Below are 15842 nucleotides of genomic sequence, written 5' to 3'. Positions count from 1 at the left end.
TAGTCTGAGATGCCTGAATGGGGAACAGCTGGACAGTTCTACTTGGGCAACTCAGCTTGTCCTCTCCTATCCTCTTCCCTTACCTGAAGATGTTCTGCCCAAAGGAAGGTAAATTTTGATGGCCAAAAGCTATCAGTTAACTTAGGGTTTACTGACTAGATTTCTTTCTCAAAGACCAAGCCTTAAACCCAATTCACTCTGGGTCTCATGGATTGGACAATAGGTCTCTGCCCAAGCACCAGTTAATGGTTAATTTTTGGGCCCTTCTGGCTCAGAGTAAATGTAAATAGTAACTGTTTCTCTTTTGGCCAGCACCCTGAGAGTCTTCCTCTTCCAGTCTGTTCATTCATTCATTCATTTATTTGCTTATTTATCATTTATTTATTTTTAAAGGGGCCATCTCTTGGCTCACTTCTTAAAGAGGCCTATTCATTGAATGGGTGTCACCTCACTCAAAGTGAAAACCTTAAAAGACTTCAGCTTAAAAGGGCCAAGATCTCCCATTGCATCCTGGGCCATCTCCAGTCATTCTGTTATCTGGCCACTGGACCCAGACGGCTCTGGAAGAGAAGTGAGGCGGGTGATTTTGCACGGCCCTCCTTTAGCAAGGATTTCTCAAAATCATCTAATGATGTGGCTAATATATAGTTTTGAGTATTCTTCTGTTACCTATTTATACCCAGACTAGAAGTTTGGTTTCAATCAGTATAGTTACTATACTAATAGAGTAAAATACTATGGGACTATATTGTTTCAGATCCTCTCTGGCCACTGTAACATCAAGATTATGTGGACAAAATTGCTCCCAAACTAGCTATGTCAGCTTTGACAAGTCTATCTCTTCAAGACGGTGAAAATACTTGATATGACTGCTTTGGATACTCTGTACCTGATCTGAAACTGATGCCATGCTGTTTGCTAGTTTACCAAAGAATATTTGGGGAAAGAAGTGGAGAGGTAAGGGACTGGAACTGCAATTAAGAGATACAAAGGAGATCATAGTAAGGAATGTTCTCTGTCAAAGGACACCAACTCTTCTGCACCAGAGAGTTGAATTGGGCACTGAGAAGTTAAGTGACTTACCCACAAGGTGGCAAGTGACTTGTCACAAAGTCAATATGGCAAGTCAGAAGCAGGATTTGAATATAGGTCAGTTCTTTATCTACTGTATTGAACCACCAAAGAACACTCATGAACCACCAAAGAACACTCCAGTAAACTTCGTTTTTTTTTGGATTTCATGATAACATATGACACGTGTGATGTGGGTACACAGTCTCCCAGTATCACTGCCAAGGAGTTGGAATTACTATAAGTAACAACTTAGTTTGACATTACCCAATATAGCTAGCTATAGGTGAACTCACACTCCTTTAGGCATGTTGGTAATTCTTTTGTAAATACTGAAATACTGATCCATAAACTCTTCAATCTTATTCTTAAAAGTGGATCTGTTGGTACTTAACCAATGACTGAGAAAACATGGAGGACTTTCAGTCCACAAGGGTGTTTTCTCAGATCTATAAAATATCCACATGGTCTATACTTGTTTCAATCATTTTAACAAAAACCTGAGAATGAAACAAGTAGGCTCTCAAAGATGATTTTCATCTGCAGACAACTTAAGAGTTGAGAGATGTACTATACCACTGTTTTTTTAAATAATATTTTTTTCAATCAACAAAAATCTATCTTCTCACCCTCCCATCATAGCTCCCCCCACCCCCAATTAAGAACTAAAGAAAAACAAAACCTGTTACAAACATATATAAACAATCGAATTTCTACGCTGGCCATTTAAAAAAAAAACCTTTCTATTAGGAAGCGAGTAACATGTTTCATCATTAGTCTTTAGAATGCTGGTTGGTCAACACACTAAGAGTTCTTAAATTCTTTCAAAGTTGGTTGCCTTTACCATGTTGTTGTTATTGTACAAATTGTAGCCCTAATTCTATCCATGTCACACTGCATTTATATGTCTTTCTGGACTTCTCTAAAACTTTCTTTCATCATTTTTTATAGCACAAAAGTATACTAGCATACATATGGAATAAATTGTTCATCTACTCCTCAATTTGAGGACATCCTTTCAGATTCTCTTGCTTGGTCACCTCAAAAAGAGATAAATATTTTTGTACATCCTTAGAGTTTGTTTTGCTCAGGACTAATCCCTCCCTTAATCTACTCACTCTCTAATTTCCCCTTCCCCCTTCCTCTGCTTCCCACTTATTTTCTTATTGAATGAAATGTATTTGTGTATCCAACTCCTCTAGGGCTCTGTCTCTATGTATTGTTAGAGTAATGGATATAGAAGCCCTAATGCTCTTCATTTCTGTGTTGAAATACCAACATCCTATCTGCTATAGCACTATGCTGTACTAAAATGCTCGGTTTTTCCCCCATCAAGAAAAGTACTAACATTCCCATTCATTCTTTTCTCCTCTCAAAAAAAAATAAACTCCATCAAAGTTACAAACTAGTAAATATAATTATTTTTCTTTATGTAAAATGTTATACTTGGTTTTTAAAATTAGAAAAATTATGAAACTACAATAAAAAATAGAAAAGCATACACTTTAATATTATATTGAGGCTAGCTCATAAGAGCAATGAGAAATGAAATTCAATGGACTTGGGATATCTTGTCAATGTTCATATTGCAACTTATTTCTCAAATTTCATCAAGATTCCCTTTAGTGTGAAATATAACAGAAGAAAATAAAATAAATGCCAAATTTCATTCATTCTGTCACAAGAAAATCCTGAAAAGTCCCAAGAACAAATCAAATTCAACAAGCATTTATTGAGAGTGTCTATGCAAGGTTCCTTGCTAGGCTCTGGGGATAAAAAGAAAAATGAAAGCCTACATTTCTACTGGAAATACATCCTAGTGCACTTATACAAATATAACTAGCCTTAGTGTTAGGGAAAGGGGCTGAGGAGGCTGAAATCAATGCAATTCAACAAATATTCATTATGTGTTTGCTGTTTCATAGTGCTGTCCAAGGTACTGAGGACACAACTCTCAAGAGGCAGTTCAGTGATATAGTCAGAAGTAGTGTCAAACTAAATAGAAATGGGGCCATTAAACCATACATAAGGATCCCAACAAATTGACCTAGAAAACAACATATTAATAGTATCTTATGTTCTATTGTATTTTTATTTTGTTAAATACTTCACAATAATGTTTGAAACCTCTGATGTAGTGTATTGAGTGCTGGACTTGCTGGAATCAGCAAGATCTGAATAAAAAAGTATCTCAGAAACTTATTATTTGACCTCAGACAAGTTACTTAATCTCACTCAGCTTCAGTTTCATCACCTACCTCACAATGTTGTGAAAATGAAATTAAGTAACATGTAAAGTTCTGCAAACCTTCAAGTGCTTATAAATATTAGCTGTCAAGGAGCATCTAATACAATGGATAGGGTGTGCGGGGGGCGGGGCAAGTAACTATGATACAAGGGAAAGTGAGAAGTACAAAGAAGATATCAAGGTAGTATATGGAATTGAAGGATGGAGAAAACAGTTTTACTTGGTGGATAAGTGAAATGCATCTAAAATGGATTTTGGAGGAAGGAACATCAAAGACATACAAATAAGTACGAACAAAGGCATAAAGGCAAGAAGGGATCAAATGGAAATAGGGTAGGATAATCCACTTTCAATGAAGGCAAGAAGGATTTAGGATTTTTTAGACTTGGAAGGATCTTAGATGGTTCTGAGGTTCAAAAACATGAAGTGTTTTGCCTAAGGTCCCACTACACTATACTGCCTCGCTAAGGTGAAATCAGATCTAAGTCTCCTAATGTCCAGTCAGAAATTTACCCTTTATGAAGGTAAGCAATGGTTGCTGGCATATAAGAGCACTGCAAGGATAGTGGGGAATTAGAAAGATCACTGAGGCATTATTGTAGAGCAGTGGTAAACACAAAGAGGACCACTGAACCATACATAAGGATCCATACAGGCTGCCTATTGACTTAGAAAATCATATATTAACATTATCTATTATTTTTTTTGTTAAATATTTCCCAATTACATTTTAATCTGGTTCAGGCTACACTCAGGAGTACTGATAGCATGTGTCTATGTCAGACAAATTAAAAGAATATTTACAATAGTTTAAGTGAAGAGATAGGGGCATGAGATGTACTGTGGCTACAGTTGGAGTACAGAGGGATAACTAATGACCATGTGTTTGTGGGGGGTTGGGGAGAAGGGGAGTAATGAAAAACAACAGGAACATGAACTAGACCTATGATTTCACTGGTACAGGAAACGCCATTTACGAGTTTGTGTCAGCACCTTTTTAGAAATGATCTGAATTGCCCAGAACACTCAGAGGTAGTGACTTGCCTCGGTTCACAAAGCCAGTATGTATTAGAGGTAGGAATTAAAGTCAAAAAGGACTTATTAAATTTCTGCTATATGCCAGGCATTATGCTAAGCCCTGAAGATACAAAGAAAAGCAAAAAGATTCTAATGGGTAAACAATAAGCAAACTATGTACAAATAAAATGTACACTGGATAAATTAAGAGATGATCTTAGAGGGAAGGCACGAGCATTAAGGAGAACAGAAAAGGCTTCTTGCAAAAGGTAGGATTTTAGCTGAGAACTGAAGGAAGCCAAGGAAGGCAAATGAGAGAAAAAATTTCAGCTTTGGGGAACTGCCAGGATAAATGCAGTTGAGAGATGAAATGTCTTGTGAAAGGACAGAAAGTAGGGGAGTGTCACTGGATTAGGGTACATGTAGGAAATTAAGATTTAGGATGAATGGAAAAATAGGAAGTGTCCAGATTATGAAGGGCTTCAAAAGGTAACAGAGAACCATTTGAATTTATTGAATAAGGGAGGTGACATGGCTAGGCCTACACTTCAGGAATATCAACTTGACAGCTGAATGGAGGATGGACCAGGGTGAGGAAAGACTTGAGGCAGGGAAACCAACCAGAAGGCTATTGCAAGTCTAGGAATGAGACAAGGAAAACCTAGTGGCAATGCCACAGAAGATAAAAAATATATACAGATATTATACAGGTATAAAGTAGAATCAAAGGTAGAAGATAGAATCAATAGAACTTGACAATTGCTTGACTATAGGGAGTAAGCAAGTGAGGAGTCCAGGATGACACCTAGGTTGGTAGTCTAGGTCACTGGGACTTGGTGGTGGACTTAAAAGTAAAAAGGAAATAAAGAAAAAAGAAGAGTTTGTGGAAAAATATGAGTTTATTTTTAGTTATGTTGAGTTTAAGATGCTATGGCACATCCAGTTCAAGATGTCTCATAGCTGAATATACAAGACTAGAAATCAGGAGAGAGGTTAGAATTGGATGAATAGATCTGAGAATCATCAGCAATTAAACTCATTGGAGCTGATGAGATCATCAAGCAAAATACTACAGAAGGAGAAAAGAGGGCTTAGAACAGAGCCGTTTGAACAATCAATTATCAGGCATGACCTCAATGAAGATTCAGTTAAGTAGATAGGAGTAGTCAGATACATAGGGGAACCAGGAGACAGTAATGTCACAGAAAAAACTAAAAAGAAAGTATAAAGGAGATGAAAGTTAGTCATAGCTTCAAAGGTAGCAGACATGTCAAGAAGAATGAATTTGGAGAAATGGTCCTTTGATTTGGCAATTAAAAGATTATTAGTTAACTCTGTCCAGAGTAGTTTCAGCTGAATGATGATGTTGGAAGGCAAAATGGAAAGAGTTAAGAAGAGAGTGAGAGGAATGGAAATGGAGGTAATGGCTCTATTTACTATGCCAAGAGGCACAAATGATTCCCAGGATGCTTAAGTCCATGCATTTCAAGGCAAAGATAAATGTTGGCTAATTACTTACACACAGGAATTTTATAGGTATCAAAGACTAGCATAGAACTGGAAAAGAGGCGTGTGTGTGTGTGTGTGTGTGTGTGTGTGTGTGTGTGTGTGTGTGTGTGTGTCTGTGGGGAGAAAAGATCAAGGTAGGGTTAGGACCTTTGCTTGGGAGTGAATGGGTCTATAACTGAAACCAGAGAGAAGGTAGAACTGCTCAATTCTGATTTTGTTTTCTCCACAAAAGACAATGACTTTCACACTGGAAATGACAGAACAAAAATGATTACTAGGGAGTTAGTACCTTACTCAATAAGTAAAAAGATACTGAGAGAACACCTCGCTGATTTTAAAGAATTCAAGGCACCTGGTCCACAGGATAATACATCTTCTGGTCCTGAAAAAAATGGACTGATATGGTTGCTGAGCTTTCAGTGATGAGAAAGAGCATGAAAAATGGAAAGGGGACCACAAGATTAGTGAAGGGTCAATGATGTCCCAATTTTCAAAAAAAAGGGAAGACAGTAGAATCTGCAAACTATAAACCAGTAAGCTTGACTTCAATTCCTCAGAAAGATAAAAAGAATCTTAGCAAACTACAGAGGAAAGCAGCTATTACAAAGAGACAACAAAGCTTCATCAAGAAAAGTTAGGTCAGATTAACTTAATTTCCTTTTTTTTTAGAGGATTATTAAATTTACAGATTAAGGGAATATTGTATATAAAGTTTATCTAGACTTTGGCAAGGAAAGAAAAGCATCTCATACTATTCTTGTGGAACAGATGGAGAGATGTAGATTAGATAATAAAGCTTTCATATGTATTCAGAAATTGTCAGATGGCTTGGATTGAAAGAATAGTTGTTACTGGTTCAATGTTATTGGGGCAGTAGTTCTCCAGTAGAGAATTCCAGGGATCTATACTTAGTTCTATGGTATTAACATTTCTAACAAAGGATACATAGATAGTATGCTCATCAAATTTTCAGATGACAAAAACAAACCTAGAAAAGGAGAGAGAGAGAGAGAGACAGAGAGAGATAATTCAGCTTCACAGATATAAGGGAAGGAATGTTCTGAAAAGGATATTGGGGGTTAATCAAACTCCAAGCTAATGAGTCAGCAGTATGATGTAGCAGCCAAAGATAATTTAATCTCAGACTGTATTAAGAGGAATACAGCTTCCAAAATCAGAGAATTCATTGTCCCACTTTTCTCTGTCTTTGTCAGATTTCATATGGATAAAGGTGTTCAGTTCTAGGCATTATAGTTTAAGATAGATTTTGAGAACCTGGAAAACGTCTAGATGAGGGCTACTAGAATAACGAAGGTGCTTAAGTACATGACATATCCTAGGACTGCTGAATTACGCATGTTTATCTGGACAAAAAGACAAGCGATGTTCAAAAGTAGAATGGATTGTCTCAAAAGGTATTATTTATATTACGGTGGACAACACACTTCACCTCTATGTGAACTGGAAATGACAGAACAAAAATGACTACTAGGGAGTTAGTACATTACTCAATAAGTAAAAAGATACTGAGAGAACACCTAGCTGATTTTAAAGAATTCAAGGCACCTGGTCCACAGGATACCTTTTGAGACAATCCATTCTACTTTTGAATATCTCTTCCTTGGTTCTCCTTCCTTGGAGGACTTCTAAGAGGTTATACTACTGGCAGATGTGGAAATTCCTCTTTTGTAGGGATTGGACTAGATGGCTGATGAAGTACCTTCCAAGTCTCAAAACTGTTTTTCTAGATAAAAATGTAGATTTATGCAGGCAAAGATATTTGAACTTTTCATACCCTATGATCCAGCTCTCCTACTAATTGGCATATACCACAAAGAAGTCAAAGACAAAGGTCCAACATATATTAAACATACTGTGTACTAGCAAAGAATTGGAAACAAAGCATCCATCAATTGGGAAATAATATAAAAAGCTATGATATAATTAAAGTAATGGAATATTATTGGACAGTAATTAGACTGTGAACTCTTTGAGGACAAGAATGATCTTTTGTCTTTCTTTGTATCACCATCTGCATAGTAACCTGGCACACAGTAGGCACTTAATGTTTATTGACTGATAGTAGAAAAAAATTAACATAAAGAATTCAGAGAAACATGGGAAGATCTTTATGAACTGCTGCAGAATGAAATTAGCAGAACCAAAAGAAAATATCCATAACTAAAATAATGTCATTGATAAATAAGGTCACTATAAGGAAGGTGAACTCTTAAGTAACTGGGAATCTAATGCAGATCCTGGATAATAGGTAATGGAACAAAAATGCCTCCTTTCTTACAGCAAAGGCAGGGATCTACTACAACACAATGTTATCTCTAAGATTTGATTACCTTATCTTCGATCACCCTTGGTCACAAGGAAAAGAGTTGGAGGGAGGGGAAAGGAAAGTGAGTAGAGGATTTTTCTTCTCAGAAATATTATGATGTAAAGACAAAAAGTATCAAACAACATTTTTTAAACAAATCTAATATGGAATATAGGATTAAGTTCCAGTTTTATCATCATATTCTCACATTATGGCCTGTTTTAGTTTAGAAGGATATAGGTCATTCATTTAACTTTATGGTCTTGCTACCATAATGTCTCTGACATTTATTATTTACATTACCATGGACAACACATTTCACCTCTATGTGTCATTTATAAAAATAAAGATAACAGTAACTGAACTACAGGATTTTTCTGTGAAGATGATTCTTCTTAAGCTTTGAAACATTTTAAGGAAGGGAGAAGGCTGAGCATAGGTAGCAAGGAAGAGCCAGTGGAAAGGGTAATAATGAAAATGAAAGTGAGGGAATGTTTGAGGAGGAAAGTTCTTAAAGATGGATTTAAGACCTCCAGTGGAACATTTAGCAAGAAGACCTGCCTCTTCCCTCAAGAGTGGAACAAAAGCTTGATGCTCTCTCATTATTGGATGTTGGATATTAACTCCTTCTTAGGCATTTCTATGCCAGACTTTCCAGTTCAGAGAGCACTCTCCTTGGCTTTTCTGACAAAGGCAAAATAAGAATCACACAGTTCTACCTTCACACCAGTATCTGTTACCTTCATTGTCTTTTCTTAGCTTTACTTTTCTCTTTTCTCTAAATATGGTTTCAAAGACGGAACAACAAAAAATGTTTTTGTTGTCCTCACATTTCCTCACTAACCTCAGTTCACTGCTAGCTAACATTCACAATAACATTCACAGAGGTTGCTTTTGTAGCTTTCCTCTATGACCCGCCACTGCTTTCATCCCAGGACATTTTTCAGAAAGACATCCATAATACAAATTCTGGCTGCAACATGTTAATGATTTCATTATATACTATAGTTATTTCTACATAAGCAATATCCCACAAATTTTCTATCTTTTTTCAGGTATGTCCTAGCACAGTTCTTTATATACCAGAGGCACTTAAGAAATACATTTGTACTCAACAATCATACTGGTAAATCGCTATCACCAGCTCATAACTAGAAATGTTAATCTCTATTTAAATTTATATCTTGCCTTAATTTGAGGTAATTTTACCTGATAAACATGAATATGAGAAAAAATTCAGTTTTTATATACAAGTTTGAAATCATCTTGGTTTCATTTAAATGTTTATTTTCTACATCAGATATGGCTTAAAAGCAGTTATTATACAGAGATGATCTGACAAGTGATACATAACTAATGGAGTCTTCTTGGATTCCTCTTTCTTAGAAACTTCAGTTAGCTTTCTCTATCGTCCTAGCAGCAAAAGGCATTTTTAAATTTGTACAAATGTCTCATTAATGGGAACTTGGTATAAATAGCACTGGGCATACAGTATATAACTCACAAACCAATAAAGTTGATTGTGGAATTGTGAAATTAATGTGAGTTTTTAAAACCTTAAGACTGAGTGATCTGCAGAGTTTCCAACATATCTTCCACTGCCTTAAGAGAGTATTTGGTTTCCTTCTTACTTCTTCCTGCAAACTAAAAAGAAAATGCAATTAAACTCATGTTTAATATTTACCTGATGCAGACAATGTATTCTAATATAATCTTGTTAAAGACTGTAAATAACAACATAAATATCATTTTTTTTTAAAGGAAAGAGGTAATACTTTATTAGTTCCACTGAATTCATTATCACCTCTGTAAAAATGACTAACAGGTCATTATGTTTTGTACTAGCTTTCCCCCCACTCCCAAGCTCCAGTACTATATCAGTAAGTCTATTGAAGATTTCAAACTAGATACACTGTACACATCTTAAACTAAAGATGTACAAAACATTATTCATTTTTCCCCTCAAAACTCACTCCTCTTCCAAATTTCTCCATTACTGGTAAGGCTCCCATCATCCACACAGCAACCCAGGCTTCACTGTCATTCTTGATTCTTCTCTTATTCCATATATTCAATCAGTTGTCAAATTTTGTTTCTCTCTCTACCTCTTTCCCATATATTCCCTTCTTTCCACTTACACAGCCATCATCCTCATTCACACCCTCATTATCTCTCACTTGAACTACTGCAACAGCCTCCTAATTGGTCTTTCTGCCTCAGGTCTCTCCCCACTCCATCTTTCCACTCAGCAGCCAAAGTGATTTTCCTAAACTACAACTCTGACCATGTCATTCCCCTAACTCGAATTCCAGTGGCTCCTTATTACCTCTGGGATCAAATACAAATTCTTTTTGATATCTTCAAAATTTGGGTCCAACTTACCTCCTCAGCCTAACTGCACATGATTCTCCTTCTAGGAGGAGGGGAAAAGGGAATAAACATTTATATAGAGCCTACTATATGCAAGATACTGTGCTAAGTGCTTTATAAATATTAACACATTTGATCCTCACAACAACCCTTGGAATTAAATGCTATTATTATCCTCATTTTATAGGTAAGGAAACTGAGGCAAAGAGAGGGGTCAGTTACCCAGACTGACAAAGCTAGTAAGTGTTTAAGGCCAGGTTTGAACTCAGGTCTCTCTGACTTCCAGTCCTAGTTCCACCTAGCTACCTCAAGTAAGACTAGTCAGTCATTCTAATTATACTGGCCAGCCTTTTTACTGATCGTCATATATAACACGCCATCTCCTACCTCTGTGCCTTTGCAGTGGCTATTCCCTTGGCCAAGAATACACTTCCTCCTCACTTCTATTGCTAAGAATGCTTAGTTTCCTTCAAGTTTTGCTCAAAATCATCTTCAGCATAAAGATCCTCCTGATCTCTCCATCTGATAAGGGATTTCCCTTTAAATTTTTTTTTCCACTTTGGATATTGCTTTATATGTACACGTTTGACCCCTAATATATTCCAAGCTCCTTTGGGGCAGACAATTTCACTTTTATCTTTGCATTTCCATAGCATCTTGCACATAGTAGGCATTTAATAAATGACTGCTGATTGTGATTGGCAACAGCAGAAACTATTTTAGTAACAGGATTATAAAAATGCTTTTCATTTGACTTCCAATATAAAATATATGTAGGATTGTAAAGATCATTTTAATAAGGGTTAATAATCAGTTAAAATAAGATTTCACTGCAACTTTGGCTAGCTTCTTAACCTATTGCATTTGCTTTTAAAAATTATTCACTTTAGACCTGAAAATTTTTGAAGATGAATTTGAATTTCTATTTCAGCAGGAACAGCAATTACCTCCTATCATATTTAATCTGAAGTAGTTTTCTTTTTAACTCTATGAAAATGCTTGGGAAAAGTAATGCACTCTAATAAATTCAAGTAATTATTACCATAACAATTAAGTGACATGTAATTAACTCTTAAATGTTTTGATTTTTTTAATATTTGTTGCCTTGTGGTGGTTGTACCATAAAAAATAAAATATTATATTTCTGCAAAAAAGTAGGTCAGGAGTTTTCCAATGAAAATATACAAGGCAATGCATACTTTTGTGTATTACGACCATGTAAACGATATATCCCCAGCTTGTTTAATTATAATTTACTGAAATTAAAGACATATATACCATCAAATAATATCTTTGCATATTTATAAACACAAATTCAATACAATTCCCATAACTAATGTGGGGTGGGGGGGGGTGTTGCTGACTACCCCACACTGATTTCAAAATGAGTTTTCTAACTGGACTGACAATTCTCATCACTCATCAGCCAAATTTAGCACAGATTTATTGGTTAGGTTGGTGTTTTCTTTCAGGAAAAAGCAACTGAGTTTTAATATACCTGCACTAAACTTTTCCCTTCTGTTGAAAGTACTGACTGAAATTTGCCATTAGAAACACAATCTATTCTATAACTAACTGTTGCCATCTACACACTAAATAAATTTTCAAGTGAATACTTTTTCTTCAAATACCAATATTGTCTTAAATACTTAGTTCTTGATTTATGATGTGTTCCTTCTCTCTTGTAATTAACATAATTTAGCAAACTTCTCATAACCTGTTGAGAAAGATCAAGTGATGAAGCACAGCTAACGCCTCAGATGCAGCAGCTGTAGAAGCTAATAACCTGTCTATGACCGCTCAAACTACACCTAACTTTAGGATCTCCCTCCTTCCTAAACCATTAGCTTTCTATAGTTAAATATCATTTGATACCGGGGGGGGGGAAGAGGATGGGAAGAAGCCTTGGAAATAACACCAAAGGATGGAAAAAATCTTATGAAAAACAGGCCTCTGAGTGTCAAGTATAACTTAAAAAATATTATACAAAGCACATAATTACATTTAAATTTGTTTTCACAACAACGTTAAAATAAAAAGTTTTAAAGTATATAAGAAACTACTTATTGTTTCCATTACTCTGCTAATTAACTCTTACAGGGATTTAGGAAGAACAGAAAGCCTTTTATTCTATGTCTCCAAGTAAACAAGAATGTTCTAATCAGATACTTTCATGTCTAATTCCTTGAGAAAAGGTTTGATGAAGGGGCAAAAATAGAATACTATGTAGAAACATCTATTTCAAACAACTCAACAAAAACAAAAATCTTTTGTAAGAACTGATGTTAAAATGAAATATTATGTATTAATAAGGCTAGTTAGAATGAAATATTATGTATTAGTAAGGCTATATTAATGCTAAAAAATGTAATATGTTACTTTGAGGTCCTGAATCAAAATATTAGTTACATTAAGTTGTGACTATTTCTTTGTAATTCAACAAAAATACAATCAAGACTGAAAGTGTCAACATTACTGACATCCAACACAATTTAGAAGAAACAAACTTCTTTGTGTCAAAATAAATAAAAGGAAATTTCAAACTCTAAATCTTTCACTTTACATTTTGCTTGACAAGCAATTATTTTGTCTATTCCAAAATTAGATGGCAATTTAACTGATTAAGCCGGAATACTATTTTCCCCAAAACCATGATTTAATTTTCTATCTCCCAAATGGTTTGTAACAGAATCACCTCTGCAATCATAAATAACATGGATTGCCAACAAGAATTTAACAGTGTACCAAAGAAGCATTTATCTGGAAAATTATTGCAAGTAGGATCACATTAAAAGTTTTTCTTGAGTATTAATCAAACTTGCCTGCCAGCGCTGAAAATGCTTCAGTCACTTGAACATGCTAAACCAATTATGAAGAAGAAGAACAAGAACAAGAACTAATTGAAGAACAAGAAGTAGCCATATTCTCTTTCATTATTAAGTGAAAAGGAAAGGAAGTAGTGCTTAACAATTCACTTTCTAATTTACAAGTACTCAGAAACATATTATTAAAAAATAGTTTACTTTATACCTATGCTGACATAAGTCATGAAATTCTCAGTCTATTTAAGAATATAATTATTAACTATTATATTTGTGATTAAAGATTATTTTCTGTGGTAATCATAAACTACATAAATGATATAATAACTTTAAAGTTCTCATTATAACTTATCTGTAAAACAGGGATACCTAATTGAATACTGATCATAAAATTCAGTGCAATTAAAACTTTCAAACATGAAAGAGTTATATAAACACTAGATGCTGCTATCATGAGTACTGAGTTGTTGTTTTATTGCAAAATTTTCATCTTTGCTGACCTAAGAAAAATTTCAGATTAAAAAAGTCATATGAACACACACATACATATACATATCTGTGTATATAATTTTTATCTGAAAACATCTGTATGTATGTATGTATGTATGTATGTAGACTTTTGGAATACTCTATATAGATTTAACCTATGATTTTATTGGTATACAAATACAGTAAATATTATTCATTTTATAATGATTCAGAATTTATGATAATTTGGGGAACTATGTTGGGACAAAATTTATCTTTTCACTACAATAAAAAACATTTAATAGATTGATAGTATAAACATGAGAAGCAGGATACAGTCCACTTAAGGGAACAAATATTTTTCAAACACTGCAGCAGCTCTCACATGCACTCAAAAATTTTTTTATATAGAGCTTCTTATCTAACAATTGCATTAAGGCAGGCACAGTAACAGAGTTTTGTATTTATATAGCCTTCAGGGTTTATAACAGAATGATTTCTTCACAAGCCTGTCAGAAGGTACTGTATTATAAACTCTCATTTTACAGTAGCTAAAGTTTAATAATGATTAATGTGCACAGAACCACACAGTATCAGATCAGATTTCAAATGCAAGTCTTCTGACTCTTTAGACTATTTCAAAATGAGGCTGGCTATGTGTCCTTGAGTATAAAAAAAGTCCCTCTTTCCTACCCTACCAAGTGAAAAATCAAACACATTAATGATTTTTCACCAATTTCTGCTGTCTTGTTCCCATTTATTCTCAATTATGAGTTTCTACTATTATATTTGTAGCTGCATATGATCCAACAGTAACAGTGAAAGCAATTAGTTTATATTATGCTTTGAAATACTTAATAGTGATCCGTATAAATTGGAATCAAATCTAGAATCCCTAACTTGTTAACAGCTATAGTGTTCTTCATTTAAAGTTTACCACAACCACCTACCCTTCCCGGCTAACTTAATTTTACACTCTGCCCCACAATAATGTACTCTCCATTCCAGTCAAACTAGTCTGCTGTTCCTAGTAGGTTCCCTGTATCTGATAATGTACTTTCACCTTTGCCTCTTAGAAAGTAAAGAAAAAATAAATCAATAAAAGCAGAGTTATCTACTATATAAAGCCCTTCCTGATCTCCCCAGTTGTAAGTGCTTCAGCTCTCCTGAACTTACTTTGTATAACATTATATATACACTTTGTATTGCTTAATCCCATAGGAATTCCTCTAAGAGAATTTTTTCTTTTTTTGTACCCCCAGTGCCTAACACAATATCTAAAACATAGCAAGTATTTAAATTCAATTGACCTGAAGGAAACCCTTCTTATTATCCAAGTACTCCTTCCAAACATTCAATACTCTACAGAACACAGTACTTCATGAGCTTTCTCCACATTAACAGGGCCTGTTTGTCTTTTTTCTTGAGAATTTACTGCTTTCCTAGAACTCTCCTCCCCAAAAAGGCAGCACCTTTCTCAAAAACAAACAAAAAAAAACCCCACACCCCCAAACTGCATTGTACTTATTTTTTACATACTTAATATATGTATCCATTGTCCATATTTTATTTTCCTATCAAATGTAAGTTCCCTGAAGGCAGGGATTGTTTTGCTTTTGTCTTTGTATCCCCAGCACCTGAGGCGCTCTTTTTTTTTTACTAACCATGGGCTTAAGTCTTCAGACTTCTGTTCTTAATCATCTCTAATAATTTCAATATTCTAATATTCAACTTATTAATAACTTCAATATTCAATATTCAACTTCTAATAATTCAACTTCTAATACCTTCATTATTACTCTATGGTCACCCTTCCTAAAGCTCTATCACATAGCTACAACCTCTAATATTAGTTTCAAAAGTCCGATTACCTCAGTATATATCAGCTAGATGCTAGGAAAACATAAGGATTAAATTAATTCACACAAACTTTGACTGAGCCTCATACCATTCAATACTCCCAGGAGTCTGGCAAGTTAACTCAAACGAACCTTTAATCAGAATTTTAGGC

General features: G+C 34.8%; 1 protein-coding gene across 1 annotated transcript in view; it reads right to left on the bottom strand.

Moving 5' to 3' along the window:
* Positions 1-9437: 9437 nt before the first annotated feature.
* EMC2 (ER membrane protein complex subunit 2) overlaps positions 9438-15842 on the bottom strand; it is a 69773-nt gene continuing 63368 nt past the window's right edge. Inside the window, exon 11 of the mRNA XM_027849966.1 lies at positions 9438-9815. Coding sequence (XP_027705767.1) covers positions 9729-9815 — 87 coding nt within the window. The 3' untranslated portion in view covers positions 9438-9728. The remainder of the gene's footprint in view (positions 9816-15842) is intronic.

Source organism: Vombatus ursinus, unplaced genomic scaffold (genome assembly GCF_900497805.2).
Source record: "Vombatus ursinus unplaced genomic scaffold, bare-nosed wombat genome assembly UNPS02008961.1, whole genome shotgun sequence".
NCBI lineage: Eukaryota > Metazoa > Chordata > Mammalia > Diprotodontia > Vombatidae > Vombatus > Vombatus ursinus.
This window is presented reverse-complemented; position numbering and strand designations above follow the sequence as displayed.